Source organism: Acipenser ruthenus, chromosome 17 (genome assembly GCF_902713425.1).
Source record: "Acipenser ruthenus chromosome 17, fAciRut3.2 maternal haplotype, whole genome shotgun sequence".
In the NCBI taxonomy this organism is placed as follows: Eukaryota; Metazoa; Chordata; class Actinopteri; order Acipenseriformes; family Acipenseridae; genus Acipenser; species Acipenser ruthenus.
This window is the reverse complement of record NC_081205.1, coordinates 27797758-27813264: the sequence shown is the minus strand read 5'-3', so window position 1 is coordinate 27813264 and position 15507 is coordinate 27797758. Positions and strand designations below refer to the sequence as shown.

Here is a 15507-nt window from a genome sequence, read left to right as displayed (position 1 = left end):
GACTGAACACTGCAGCTGCTGCAGTGTGGAGCCACACCCTGCTCTGAGTGATATGAGTTTCAGGGAGATTTTCTCCAAAATACCTCTTTTGTAATTCAAAAACAAGAGCTATAGAAATCGAATACAGCAGTGGCCACCAGGACAGGAGTAAAGTACTTTTGATATCGGTAATATTAAGTCAAGCAGAACACTAATTCATGGATTTCTGAAGGTTGTTATTTAAACCCTTTTGCTTTTAATTGCAAATATATACATATTTAATGTCCTGTTATGCAAAAAGTGTGTATTGTTTGTAACATGCTTTGGACACTTAAAACAGTGTTTTTATTTAAATGTTTTAAAGTACTCCTAGTATAAAAAATTAGGGCAACAAAAAAAAGGGAATTTCTTTTGGAAAATTGTGGATTTGAACTGAGAAATATTCTTAATTTTATTAGAATGTGTTATATTATAGTAGCGTGTGTTATTTTTTCTGTTCTGTTCATGTTTCTGTTAAAAATAAACATCGAACCTGAAAAAAATACATCAGTTAAAAATGATCTTTCATTCATTGGCTTTACCCTGAATTAGGCACCCCCTCTTGGCGCCTGTTGGGAATTAAAGTGCAGACATGGTTTCTCACTAAACGTTTTTTCCACTCTGTGACAAGAAAAGGGTTACTTCTAATGCACCGAACTTGGAGCAATTATCTAACATTAGAACAGTGTTGAGCGTCAGATTTCTAGGATATCATTACCTGTGGTATAAACAGCAGACACCTGAAAGACAGCCCTCCTAGCAATTTGGCAGTAAAAATCTAAAGAGGCAGAAAATTCTTATGTACATTGAGTTATTGATCATCCATGCCTTGTCAAAAGGTCCTCAGTTAATGTTACACTTAAATAATAGGCTCTCTCTTTGGAAAATTCCTCACACAGATTTTCTTTAAAACAGCACTTTCTTAAATAAAGTCTTATTGAGATTACAATCTCGGCAACAAAATGCAGACAGGCAGGCAGTGCAGGTGACTAAAATACAGTAGGTTCTGTTTTTTCAATTCTTTTCACATTCTGCCGCTTAGTTCCCTCCCAAACTGCAGAGACAGACATGTCTGGTTGTTTTACCTAGTTTTAAAATGCCTTCTGAAAGCGGGACCAGAAGAACCCAGTTTTGTTCACACAGAAACCTGGTTGCTAGTAAAACCTTGTTTAATCTTTTTCAAGCAGGGAAAAACGTGCCATTTACCTGTCACAGTTAAGAGGGGCAGTAATGCTAACCCTACTGTATGTCAAGCAAAGAATATTGTTAAGAAGGTTAACTGTGTTGTTTTGCCCCAGGAGGTGGCGCTGTGCAGACAGCTTCCCATGGAATCGGACAATATGGCTCAAATACAGACAGCAGTCAACACACCCGCCATGACACAGGACATGAGAACCATGCCAACCAACGGCTCTGACCCCTTCCTAAACAGGCAAGTGCTTTCGTGTTTACTGCCACCCTCTCTCACATTTTATAGTGGGACCTCAGTACTGGGTAGCAGCTTGGACCCCTGAGGAACTATTGGCAGCCATTTGAAAGGCAGCTTCATGGAATGCGTTGTAATGAAGTGTTCCGCTGTTGTTTTTTCATTCGATTAGCGGACCATACCACTCCAGGGAACAGAGCACAGACAGCGGGCTAGGGTTAGGCTGCTACAGCATCCCCACTACTCCCGAAGATTTTCTCAACAATGTCGATGAAATGGACACCGGTAAGAATAGGCACATTGATTTATTTTTCTAAATGGCCTGGAATACTAGCTCATTTCAGATACTGGTTGCTGTGTCTCTCAAACATGCAGTATACATTTTGCATATAATCCGAGAACTTAATACAGGTGATTTTGCCATGTGAGTTATTGTTTTTATATCCTTGGGGGGAAGGATCAAATTAAAAAAATCTTAGTAGCAGCAGTATTCAGAAGATACAGCCCCTTCATGATTCCCCTTGTTTTATATCGACATTCACTCTAACTCTCCAGAGGCACATTATATTTAAGTGGTCGCTAAATGTTCACATAAGTTTCTGGAATTGTACTAATTATAGAGTGATTAAATAGCACCACAGAACAGGGAACTAACATGGTCTGAAATTGTGATTGAGTGTTTGAAGCTGGTGGAAAGTGTTCATAACTGTGAATGTTATTCCCGCCCCTTGCAGGAGAGAGCATGACTCAGACCACCATGTCCGTAAACCAGCAGAGCCGCTTCCCAGACTTTCTGGACTCGCTCCCGGGAACCAACGTGGACCTCGGCACGCTGGAGGGAGAAGACCTGATCCCGATCCTCAACGACGTGGAGTCCGTGCTCAACAAGAGTGAGCCCTTCCTCACCTGGCTCTAGGCAGGGTGGAGCTTCAACAAACAAAAAACACAAACTGTTCACGTTTCCTTTTGGAGGGCGAGGGATGTAGAGCAAACAAACCCACCACCCCATCCAGCTAACAAGACTTTCTATTTCTGCTTTCTCTCATAGCCTTTTCAAGTGACACTTATTTTCTGTCACATGTAGACAATATTTACTACATTTAATGTACTCCCTTTGTGGTCTACCATTCATAACTCTAGAATATAGACCTTTGCTTCATCCTCTGCCCCATGGGAATAAACACCCGATGCTTGTTGCTCATAATGAACCAAAGGACATGCTGCATTGCTGAGAAAGGCTTGGTTTGATTCAGGCACTCTGATGCAGAGTACAAGTTTGGTGAACTTATTTATAGATGGTACCAAATACTTTTATATAATGTATTTGTGAAAAGTAAAGCTTTAATGATTATACATAAACTGTATGTTTACAGTTTCAAGTATTTTTTTAAACACAATTACAATAAACACACTTTGCTAGCCAATCAAAGAAACCAATTAGGTATTCTAGTTTCTGGTGCCATGTTAGATTTCTAGAAATACAGCTTGCGTTTTGATCTTGATTACATTAAAGACACCGTTTTTGTTTGTTTGTTTGTTTGTTTTTTTGTTTTTTAGATTGAATTTGGGAAGAATCATTGATTTTAAAAATAGGTGTGTGATGTTTTAAGCACTAGAAGTCAGCGATGAATTGTAAGATTTCTCCAAAAAAACAAAAATCAATGTTGTATGTTTTGGGAGAAGATTTTAAATACAGTTTTTAGGGCCCACTTTGTAAATTGTAACTTTTAATGCAAAAAAATGTGTTCGCATGGCATCATAATGCAGACTTTTTATATTAACTTCAACTTGTGAGAATATTATATTTGCAAAGTGGGCTAGAATTATGTACCTAAAGACAACAACATAGAAATGTGTGCTGCAGGGATTCCGAAAAAAATCTATAATTCTGTATTACTTGGGTTGACTAAGTATTAATGTACATAAAATTAGTGATATCTTCAGTTAGAAAAATATGGGTTGAATATCAGTATCATAAGAAACTCTGAAGTCCACCTGCAGCACAACTTGATCATTTGTGATGGTAATCTTGTATTTCTTTCTTGCATGTTGGATGCCTTACCTGCTATTCCTGATATAGGTGATTTATAATCATGTTATTTATCATGTCCTCTATATTATTTTATTTTATACAGTCCTATTCGTGAAACCGTAGCATATGCCTTATTTAAAGACTGTTTTCACTATTAATTTGGTATCCATGAACTGTTTATTAAAGAGTCTATGCAGTTTTTTTTTTTAACAGTCTCTACCTTTTTAAATGTTTACAAACACTTAAAAAAGACTGTCTTTGAATGAAGAGCCAGCTAGAGTTTCATGCGAAGGGCTTATAGACTTTAAAGGACTGAGAAAGCAACAAAGCTGCTGGATTATTAAAAACAGAATGAATACATAAAGCAGTTCCTCCAGCACTGCTCATGACGTCCAAGCAAAGCCAGCTTCTGTAAACTGAATCTAAAGTATATTAACTTTATTTGTTGGACTCTTACGTACACAGGAGTCCAGAGTTCTAGTTCCTGTGACTCATCTGTTATAAAACGAGGGGATCACCGTCTGCCAGCTTTTCTTGCGTGAGGGGGAACAGACTAAACATTTGCAGGATGTTGCGCTGTGTTTGCACAGGGAGAACTTTTGAGATTATTCTGTCCAACAAAGGGGGAAAAAGCAGGTAAAAGAACGGTCAGTGTGAATGCTCTTGGCAAAAGCACTGAGAAGAAGATTGCAGTTTCTAAGAGTTAATGGATGGCTACATCTAAACAGAAAGTCAGTAAATCGTACACTAAATAAAGAAAATGCTCAGTGAGTATCCCAAATTAAACTGGCTCCATGGAAATTAAGCTCTGTTATTTTCTACTATATGGTATTATTACGATAAAAAAAAAAAAAAAAAAAAAAAAAAAAAACTCTGGTAAAAGTATTAGTTATCCGAATGTAGAAAACCTCCAAAGTCATTATAGTAACCAGAATCGCCCCAAAATTGTATTTTTTTCCTGCTAACATTGAATTAGTTGCTGTATAGCAGTCAGAAAAATGCCCCATCAGCGAGGTACATGAAAAGGTGGAGCCAGGTCACATTTCCAGTCATGATACATGCAGTGCCTGGATTTACTGGGATGCAATGACAAGTCCTCCCTGTGCTCTTATCAGTAGAAGGTTTTAGTATATGTGAGTGGTGATAGCATGTCAGTAAATGCTGGAATCGCAAACTAATGTTGTTACATGCAACCGTGTGGAGTTCACATATAAGAATGTAACCCTCCATGTGGAGATTTAGTCATGTAATGCGCTCTCTCTCTCTCTCTCTCTCTCTCTCTCTCTCTCTGTTTTAATAGAATATTGATTGTTAAGATATTAGATATGTTTCTCTGTAAGCGTGATACATACTGTTTTGTGCCTGTTGTTTTCAAGTGAGGTGTGTGTTTCTGTTGTTCTTGTTTTTGTATATGTCAAACCGATCACATTACAGTTTATCATACACACTTGTTTGGTACTGGTTTTCATTTCTTTGGTCTTGTACCTGAACAAAAAAAAAAGAATAAAAACAAATATAACTGAATTAAACATTCTACCTTCAAAGTTATATGTGATACCATGTTAAAAGAAAAATGGGGCAAGTAAGCAGCAAGTGAAGGAACAGCATGGTTCCTTATCCAAATTATGAATTATCATGGTGGATTAGTTTGGTAAATTAAGCTGAAGGAACACAAAGCCACTTTGTGGATTGGAACTTGGTTTCAGGAAACTAGGTTTAAGGCCACTGCTGGCACACCAGGGGAGATTTGGGGTTTGATACAGCAAAGTTTCCTCAGACTAGGTCTCCCGGTCTCCAGGAACCAGGTTTCAAACCACTGTTCCTGAAAAAGTGGCGTTGTGTTCCCTCAGCTTAATGAACGCAACTCATCTTCAGCATTATTTTATTTCAGTGAACATTAACTTTGTAAATGCATATTGAACACATCTATAAATGTGTTATGAACTGTTATTTGTAGTGTTAGACATTTTAAAACTACGGAAGTTAGGTCTCCTGTCTTTTCTGAAAGTACAGCACAATAAATACAAATTGACAAATAAAATATATTTATGATGACACTTGTGAGTATGCGCTATAGACAACACTACATACATTTACTAAAGTACATTTGGCATCTTTCTGCAAGGCATTCTCAACATCAAAGTCTGAGACATTTAACTCACAATGTCTGGATCTTAAAAGCGAGACATTTTGATGAGAATCCTAATCCTTTGTCAGGAGATCAGCAGGACCTTGCATAGGCAGCATGAACCTACGTTAACTCATTTCAGCTGTCTGGTACAAAACAACAAGAAAAAAAAAAAACAACAGCCTTTTTCAAAGCAACGTTATGCAGGCTGCAGAATCTATCACTTAGACAAAGCAGTGGTTTTGACTGGACGGTTTAGAAAGAATCTGTACAAATATGGTTCTGCCATTATGAAAGGTGAATTTGACTGCAGGCCATGTTGGTGTGTCTGGTTTGTCACTGTGGAGCTTGCAGACATCGGCACATGATGAGAAGCATGTCTTAATGACAAAGAAGCCCTGCAGCACTACCATTGCTTTCCCAGATTGTGATACATCACTACAAACTAACGGATCATTCCTTCTCATTCCAGCCCATTTCCTTCACAACACCTCCATAAATATATATGTTTTAAAACACAGAGATTATTGTTACGAAATGTTTATGTTGCTCTGTAGGATTAATGCACAGGCTGTTAAAACACAGCAAATTCTTGGTCATGCATGCAGTAGAAGGCAGCTGTTTGGAGCTTGTACAGTGCTTTTTTAAATCATTCTCGTAAATCATTCGGGGGTGATGGCACATTCAGATTTCATTCAGCTCAATATCTCCATATATAGTAAAAGATGGCCTTTTGCAAAGGGATGGGGATTTCAGGGATTGGCCTAAAGCAACAGCAGCCGATTGGAAGTGGCCGTGTTATAAGATTATTATTATTATTATTATTTATTTCTTAGCAGACGCCCTTATCCAGGGCGACTTACAATTGTTACAACATATCACATTATTTTTTTTTTACATACAATTACCCATTTATACAGTTGGGTTTTTACTGGAGCAATCTTGGTAAAGTACCTTGCTCAAGGGTACAGCAGCAGTGTCTCCAACCTGGGATTGAACCAACGCCCCTCCGGTCTAGAGTCCAGAGCCCTAACCACTACTCCACACTGCTGCCCTATAAGAGGGGCTTACTTTGTAGTCAGACAAATGCTGGACCACAGTCATTACAGAATATCCCATGTCTGTCTCAAAAAAATAAACCCAATGCAGTATTTTCTTACAAGAAAGCTTAAGTGCCCAAATGATGGCACTGCCCGCTGCATTTCACTAGCTCTGAAGAAATTATCCGAACGACAGTTTCAGGGAATTTTCAGTTCCAGTGCTAATATAAAGCATTAATAAAAATAAGAAGGTCCTTAGTTTGAACAATGGAAACGGATGAGTAACCGCCCTGAACAGTGTGTCTTGATAAGGCTTTCCAATAGTTATATTTGCATTATTTAATTCTTATTTGGTGGACAGAGTAAAGCTTTTTTTTTGTAAAATTAGTGTATATCTGTTTTTGTGCTAGGCCTTTTACTTTTTATGCGATTCAAAAGGCGATTTGACCGGTTCTTTTGATGTGTTGAGGGAACCGGAGATTAACTCAGTTCAAATAACAATACAGATGGGAATCAGAATGCAACAACAATGAGCACAAAACAAGTACTGGTTAATTTTTCCACTATGCGTGTTTGTTTATAAGTTAAAATCTAAATATGAAACCTTATTTAAACATGCCACCTGGTGGCCACTATTGTAATTGAGGTTTCTTTTTTGTCAACCCTTTGAAGATTAGGCCGTTTTGGGGTTATTGGCGTGCATTTTACTTTTGGGTAATTAATATAGCTGCCAATACAAATGACTAGAAATATATGTTAGATAAATTCCATCTGGGCTACATTTGACCTTTTTCATGAAGATCCTGCAGTTTTAACAGCCTCCTGCAATACTGACTTCGTCCACTAGATATCAATGTAATTCCACCAATACATTTTTACCAAGGTAAAAATGCAGACCATTTTTAGACCAGCATTCAGATGTTGAGACATCTATATTATCCACCCATCTTCTGGACATAACACAACATTGCCATGTATACAGTATAATCGGAGCATGTGTTGTTTTTAATGGTATTGTGAGACCTCAGCTTTAAAGAAAATGGCTTAGCAGCTCTCATGACCAATAATATAATAAGTCACCCCACACAGCAACTACTGATGAGTTGGTGACCATAACAGCATATGTATACTGAGCATCAAAAGAAACTTAGCTCTTATATTTGTAAAATAATAATACGGAACCCATTTTACAAACGGTTTCAAAGTATATCTGGAACTAGATCTGCTCTGTTCTTGAGCGCCATCTTCACCCTGGCTCAGCGCTCTGAAAAGAGACAAACACACACACACAGGTGCAGCAATGTGAACAACAAAGTGGACATACAGCCCTGGAAAAGACCCTTAACTGATGCCTTCGTAGTCCCAATTTTCATGCGAAGGTACAGGCAATGTAGATGCTATCTAAGCCAATAACACTTGCTGGGTACATTATATAATTCTTTAAGAAATTACTATACAAATGTATATCAGGTGTTCCACAAGTGGTTAAACTGTACACTAAATGCACATACTTAAACCAGCAGAGGTGGTGTAGTGTATGTCTACAGCATTCAGTTTATGATATAGCGGGGAATTTACTCTCACAATAATCTATTGTCCAATATACTGTATATGAAAGGGATATTGTTCTGCATTCGAATGAACAAAAAAGGGAAATTCTTATCTCATATAGTACAAAGTGCAATGGAATACCCGCTTACAGCAGTTACAGTTTCCACAAAGCCTGTGTAACTTGTATCGGGTTTTCCTCTAACGTTATGTTTTTACTACATTTGGATACATGCAAATATTACATGTGAAGTGAAACTATATTATTTTATTTTCTTTAATCTTTATTTTTGCTTGCAAGCTCCATGCTAGGCAAGACTTGTTTCATAGCATAATAAACATGTGCAACATGGTATTGGGAATCAGTGAGTTTTTAATAAACATTTTGTATGATTCAGGTTTGGATAGCACCTGCCAAAGCTCTTTGCAAAGGGATAGCGCTATCCTCTGGTGGTTAAACAGTAAGGACCTTCAGTAAGAGCCAGGACTGAAACAATGAAACAGTATCCTGAGACAGCTATCCCAATCAGGACAACCAACAGCCAGCAAAGCATAGCACACTTTATATTTATTGTATGATTTGAAACAAAACGAGTCTTACAGAACAGCCACTCCCACACTCAACATTTCCACTTATAATTTATATCATATATAAACGTGAAGTCAAAATGCTATTTACTCTATATTTAGTGGAGCATCCAAACAAAATGAGTCCATGTTTTATGGTAAACTGAAATAACGATTTGATATGTAGTCAAAGATGTTCACATTAATTTAAATGTTTAATACAGCATGCATCAAGTCCACACAAAGTTAGTGAGCTTGTTGTCAGTGGCAAAGCAGATCTCCCCATTAATGAAATACAGCAGCACATCAGCAAGGACACACAGCACAGCCAGTGGAGTCAAAGCTGCTCCAATGTATTTTGTGTATTTCTCAAATTGTATCTCCACACCTCACACTGAAGCTTCAGAGTCAGCGGTTTCATTTCAGATACTACAGTATGAGGAAACCTGTACAGATCTCTCCCTCACTGGTTGTGCACATCATCTGTCTTCTGTTTGTACAGGCCTGTGCGCATTCTCTGTTTTCCCTGTATTTTATTAACTGATTTGGTTTCTATGGTAGGAGAGTGTATTCAGAGATTAGGAGCAAAGCTTCACTTCTTAACAACAGAGTCTATTACTTGCACCCGGCTAGATTCCTATGAAAAATATTAAACCCAGTGAAATGTTTTTTTGTTTGTTTGTTTTAAGATAATTTGTTTGAGGATTTTGCAACTGTTTGGCCTACAATTCTAATTTTAGGATGGTAGAACATCCCTCAATATGCAATATCTGAACTGATCATTGATTTGTTTTGGAATGATCCAGTGGGGTCTTTAACCACTGCACAAAAGAGCAGTAAGAAAGTCTCCTGTATTATCTCTGATCACCTTGTCTTAACTGTAGGGGTCAGTCACCTACCAATACTCTCACAACACTTTTACCTTCACTGATCACTCTACAATATTAGGGTAACACATGGTTTGGAGTCCAGGATTAGAGAATAAAAAAAACAAGGAGTTTCAGAGACATTACGAACTGAATTACCAGATGGCTTTTCAAGCGTATTCTTTTAATAATGAACAACATCTGGCACCTGTTTTTTGTCATAATATAGGGGAGTACATTCATTTGATTTAAACAGATCTATATACTGTCATATTTTAAGGACCAAATCAGTCTTTTTTACCTTCTCTTAAATACAAAAATACACCAAAGAGATGTTGGTGTTCTCAAAGAACCCCTTCTAAAAATTATTAAAAAGACGTTAGTATTTAGATCCTCCATGGTTAAGACCAATGTAATAGACCCCACAGTGTTTTTAGTGTCCCTTGGTTTGTTTGGCCTCCTCATGAGAAATGTCAGCCATTTTAGGCAGCTAGTGCAATTACATGTGCTGGCTGGAGCTACAGCGCCCTCTATCATAGGCCTATAGTCCTAGAATCTTGTGCATCCTGACATATATTAATATATCATTTAATTAACTTAATTATAGAGATTACATCACTTGTTGTTGACATAAATATTTATTTAAAAAGAAAATCTCAGGTCTTACACAGGTATGCAATTCAATTTACAGAGGTGGTACACAGTAAATGTGTGAACATGGAAACAACCCTCCAATACTAATCTCTTCTAAATGATTTGTGATAAATGTTAAGAATAAGACATGCCATATAGAAGTACATAGCTGAATGTGTAATAAAATAGTCAGCAGCCTTTTCTCTGTATACAAATACAAAATATTAAAGGTAGCATGTTTGTATGTTTAAGAGTTATTTAATGGTTGATGAAGATTTTTGGATACACTTCAAAATACAAGTCCAATGACTAGACTGTAGCTACACTTACACTTTACTTACATTATTTACTACTTTGTTAAACACATGTGGTTAATGTTGGAGTTCCATGCTCACAGTCATAGAATTGTGTACTAAATGGATAGAGTAACTGTTAGTAAATGGTAACTACAATGCCACTATGTGTCGTTTGTATACCTGTAATTTGAAGTGTATTCAGATCAATACTCCAACAGATAAAAGTTGAAGGTAAATCTGCAAAAGTTGTAATAATCAATATATATATATATATATATATAAAATGGCATTCATTTTGTGCATCTGTTATCATAAGACAAACATCCTCCAACAAAGTATAAAACAATGCCCCGAAACAATATTACATTTCTGGAATAGCAAAATAGAATTTAACATTTTGATATGAGACTTATAAGCTTGTTTACAATGAGAAATGTTCCACGCCTTCTTCTTTTTATACAGTGTAGTTAGACAGGTCTATCGCCCTAAAAAATAAAGAATACAAAAAATGATTACATAGAAAACATGTAAGGACATGCTATGTGTGAGTGTGTGTTAAGTGTGTTAAGTGCAATTAACTGGGAATTAAACCATTACTTTAATTTTGTTGCAAGTGAGAGAAAAAGAAATACTAACTAGAGAGAAAGTCAGAATTAATGAGAGTTAAAACATCATTTTAAATAATTGGGATTATCTGGATCATTGTTAGCCTATAATCATAATTGAAAATGTCATTACAGTCCAACTCTATAGCATAGGTGATCAAAAACAGATACATGTTTCACCCAGTAAAGTTGTATGCAGGATTCTCAAATTGTTGTTTGTGGGGTATTCATTTTTTGTTGTGGGGTTAAAAATTTTACAATGGTGTCTTTAAGACCCACAACCCCACAGAGAGGGTAAAACATACCTACAGTACGCCAACATTCATTTTATTATGAAAACACAATATCAACTTTATAGAAATAAATGGAAGTAGATTGCCTCCATAAAATAATTACCCCACAGCAGCCACAACAGTCTCCACATATTGTGCCGATGAGTCCGTTAATGACCTGGACTGCACACAGCACCGCCTGGACAGCGCCCATTATCAACAGCATGGAAAAGAGGGTCAGGTGCCAAGTAACAATGTCTCCAGGCCCTTTGCATACTTCCCATAGTGTGCTGTTTGACAGATAATCCCTGTAGAATAAATGAATGGTCATTACATAATTCAGTAAAGACAAACGGCACAAACTTCATATGTAAAGGATCATATATTGCGTGGAGTCCATTATAAACTGTGTGTATATATATATACACAGAATGGATTTGGATTGCTTAGATTTTGAGACAGACAGTTGCGTTAATAATTATATAGAGAATAATGCATGGCAAAGCCCGAGCGGTTTATCCAAGCATCCCACCTCGAGGGTGGGCATTCAATTTTCATTTATCACACACTACCCCATGCAGTATTTTTTATAATTATTTTTTTCCTGCCAGAGTTCTAAAGTTCTGTGTTGCTTGTTGTGATAATAATAATAATAATAATATTAATAATAATAATAATAATAATAATAATAATAATAATAATAATAATAATAATAATAATAATAATAATTGGTCTTAATTGGAATTAATTACATTTTTAGATTATCAACATAGGATTAGAACATCACATTCAGAAGCATGTTTCTTACCCACTACCAAATGGATAGTTATATCCTTCACTAGTCAAACATTTTGGACCTCTATCAATGGCAATAGCAGACACTATGAAAGAGTATCCTGCTCCTACCAGTCCCACTGCAGCGAATATAATTGAAGTGAACATCTAGAAGAAGAGGAAAGAGAAGTTCAGTAGGCCGCCCTGGGTGAAGGGTTTACTTCAATCTATAAATAAATTCCTGTTTTGTTTTAAAAGAGAAAATTCCCCAATAATATTACAAATTGTGAATCAGACCATGAATTATTTCATGAGGTTATTTGGCTTCTAGTTTTGTAATACTATAATTAAAGACTAGCATTAACGCTTTGAAAATATCCAATACCTGTTTGCTGGATTTCTGTACAGCCCTATGAATTTATCAACACACAAGGTGCAGTCGTTTCAGGTGTGCTCATATTTGATGTTTCTATTCATTTCTTACCGCAAAGCGTTTCCCACAGCTCTCATTCCCGCAGCATCCACAGCAGTCATTGTTTTTCAGACCCAGAAAAACCAAGGCAGGGAATATCATCTACAAAGGAATGCAATGCATATCTGAATTGAACCCCAGTACTGATAATACGTTTCTCAGGATGTGTCGTGTTACAGCCTACTGCTTCAAACTGTGCGTTATGATCCTTCATAGAGCTGAAACATTCTGTGTATGTAATACAGACACCATGAATCCTAATAAGAGACAAAATATTAAATACACTACTTCTATTTGAACCTTTACTAACAAGCTCTCTTCAACTGATCACTTGCAAGTAAATGTTTATTTTGTCTGATTATGCATGTTGCAAACTGAATTTAGGCAACAGAAAAACATCTTTGAATGCAGTTATAAGTAGAGCATTCATTGGAAGATTTTGGTGGTGCTCTGTCTCCTCTCCACCAGCTTGTGGCCAGAGCAGTTAGTTATTTAAAATTTCATACTTTATATTAATTAGACAATAATTACAGAGTTATTAATGACATTACTGCAATTCTCTATAATGTTATGATTAAGGCTTGTGTTACGACAATAACAGTTAATATTACTAAATGATTTGGTAATATCAGTGGTAATATGTAGCATTAACACAAATAGATTTATTTATGTATTTATTTATTTATTTATGGCAAAGTACACACTTACTAGAACTCCAGACCCCATTAACCCTCCGAAGTACCACACCTCGTCTGTGATGTTCTCATTGTTATCTACTGTTTTCCCTCCTGGAAAAAACAGTAAAATATTTGCAAGGGTGCAAAGAATAGCAAGAGGAATGAGAGTGATGCCAAGGCATTTGGCAAAGCTACCAGAACACATTATTCCGAGAACCTTAAGGTTTGGAATTCAACCGTTTTCCTTTCTTTAAAGAATCCAATGTAATAGGACCAAAATCTTCCAATAACTTTGATCTCTTCTATTTGGTGAACTGTATATATAGATCCTGATGCCTATGATGTCACTGTGACCCTCCTCAAAATAATTAAGGTCAGTTCCATGCTCTATGGCAACCACCTGCTTCAGTTAATATTCTACTACACTGGCTGAGACACTGTCATGCAATTTCAGAGATTGTGACACATTATTTGTATCAGTTAAAGCTTTGCTTTTAACCTTGTTACTTCAAATCATACTCATAATTCCAGAAATAATTATTTACACTTATTTCTCATGATTTCTGAAAAACAGAACTGATGTTTGGAACACTGTACAGAAATATTTAACAATCTATTTAAATAACAAACAAACTAACAAACAAACACAAACAAAAGTGCACAGGTGTGTTGTTATGAAGCATTCCTAAACAATAATTGAAACAATTTAGGCCATTTGGTCTACAAATTGCCTTTTTTTTTTTTTTTTAACAAAATCAGTTAACAGCTGCATCACCTTCCAAAGTCCACATTTAACCTTTTTCCACCCAAGTGAAAGGGTTCTAGTCCTATTAGACCCATTCCTAAACTATGTGTTATGTTGAGGGTGTGAGACTGTTAGCCTTAATGACAGAAGTAATGTGCAGCAGTCTTGGATACAGAAGCTCCTGCCAACTGAACCCCGTCTTTAGCAGGGAGATGCAGCCTTTCACAGGATATATGTCAGGGATATAATTTGCAAAACAAATACAGAACACGTGAAGAAGGGTAGCCAATTGATACAACAAATAACAAGAGTGTGCTGCACAGCAGGAGTTTCGTTGTGGTCTAAAAACTAAACCATTTCTACATACATTCCCATTTAAAGCACTTTACTATGTTAATTGTGACGACCAACTATAAAGGGCAATGCTAGTCAATGCTAGTATGTTAATGAACAGTAAATAGCCCTTAAACAAAATATAAAATGTCGACTTCTTCTAGAGTAGACCCACTACATATTTCCAATAATCCTTTGCAAGCTGCACTGCACAGTGGTTGGTGAAGTAACAGCTTTCTTTGTTTTTACCGGATGGTGTCAAATACTGGAGTTTGTTTTTGTTAGCTGTTTAACATTCAATTGCAGTGGGGTCATGAGGGGTTTTTTTTCTGTTGTTTTGTACAGCATGTTTATATGCAGACTATTTTTAGCGCGTAGTCTTACAAGAGAAAGTTATAGCGGCGAGTTTTTCTTTTTTAGCAAAACTTTGTTTTATTGAACACATGATAGACCACTTTAAAAAAAAGCCAATGAACACTTTTTTTTGCAATATCTGCAAATTACTTTTGATGTTTAAAATGGCTATCTTATAATAATGTTAACGGTGTATGTTACCTCTAAAAATGGAGGGGAAAAAATGAAGTCAATGCTCTTTGTGAGTATGGGTAGACAATGCAGCAGTGTGGAGTAGTGGTTAGGGCTCTGGACTCTTGACCAGAGGGTCGTGGGTTCAATCCCTGGTAGGGGACACTGCTGCTGTACCCTTGAGCAAGGTACTTTACCTAGATTGCTCCAGTAAAAACCCAACTGCATAAATGGGTAATTGTATGTAAAAATAATGTGATATCTTGTAACAATTGTAAGTCGCCCTGGATAAGGGCGTCTGCTAAGAAATAAATAATAATAATAATAATAATAATGCCAGGATATACGCTCTTGCAAATACAGCAATGGAATGAGGCTTGGTAGGTCTATGTTATTGAGGTGTTTTACAGGCAGGCTACAGTAACCAAAAAAGCATATTCTCAGAAGCCAATTTTGTTATTCATTGTAAAATACAGTACTGTAAAATATTATCTATAAAATCACTGGAAACAAAGGCAAACAGAAATGACACTAAAACAAAGTTGATTTC

At 36.5% G+C, this 15507-nt stretch overlaps 2 protein-coding genes across 4 annotated transcripts in view; one reads left to right on the top strand and one right to left on the bottom strand.

The window, feature by feature from the left end:
* The window catches only part of LOC117423445 (WW domain-containing transcription regulator protein 1-like), a 37913-nt gene extending 32990 nt beyond the window's left edge, over positions 1-4923 (top strand). For 2 of the 3 annotated variants that reach the window (XM_034039252.3, XM_034039255.3), the window contains 3 exons: positions 1317-1450; positions 1617-1729; positions 2179-4923. In XM_034039252.3, the coding sequence (XP_033895143.3) occupies positions 1317-1450; positions 1617-1729; positions 2179-2360 (429 nt within the window). In that variant the 3' untranslated portion in view covers positions 2361-4923. The remainder of the gene's footprint in view (positions 1-1316; positions 1451-1616; positions 1730-2178) is intronic. The other variant, XM_034039254.3, reaches the window with a different exon arrangement.
* Positions 4924-10244: 5321 nt separating this feature from the next.
* tm4sf4 (transmembrane 4 L six family member 4) lies at positions 10245-13657 on the bottom strand. Its single transcript, XM_034038725.3, has 5 exons — positions 13386-13657; positions 12690-12779; positions 12240-12373; positions 11556-11739; positions 10245-11039 (listed from the first exon to the last, which is right to left on the bottom strand). The coding sequence occupies exons 1-5, from the start codon at positions 13557-13559 to the stop codon at positions 11022-11024; spliced, it is 600 nt and encodes a 199-aa protein (XP_033894616.1). The 5' UTR covers positions 13560-13657; the 3' UTR covers positions 10245-11021.
* Positions 13658-15507: the final 1850 nt, after the last annotated feature.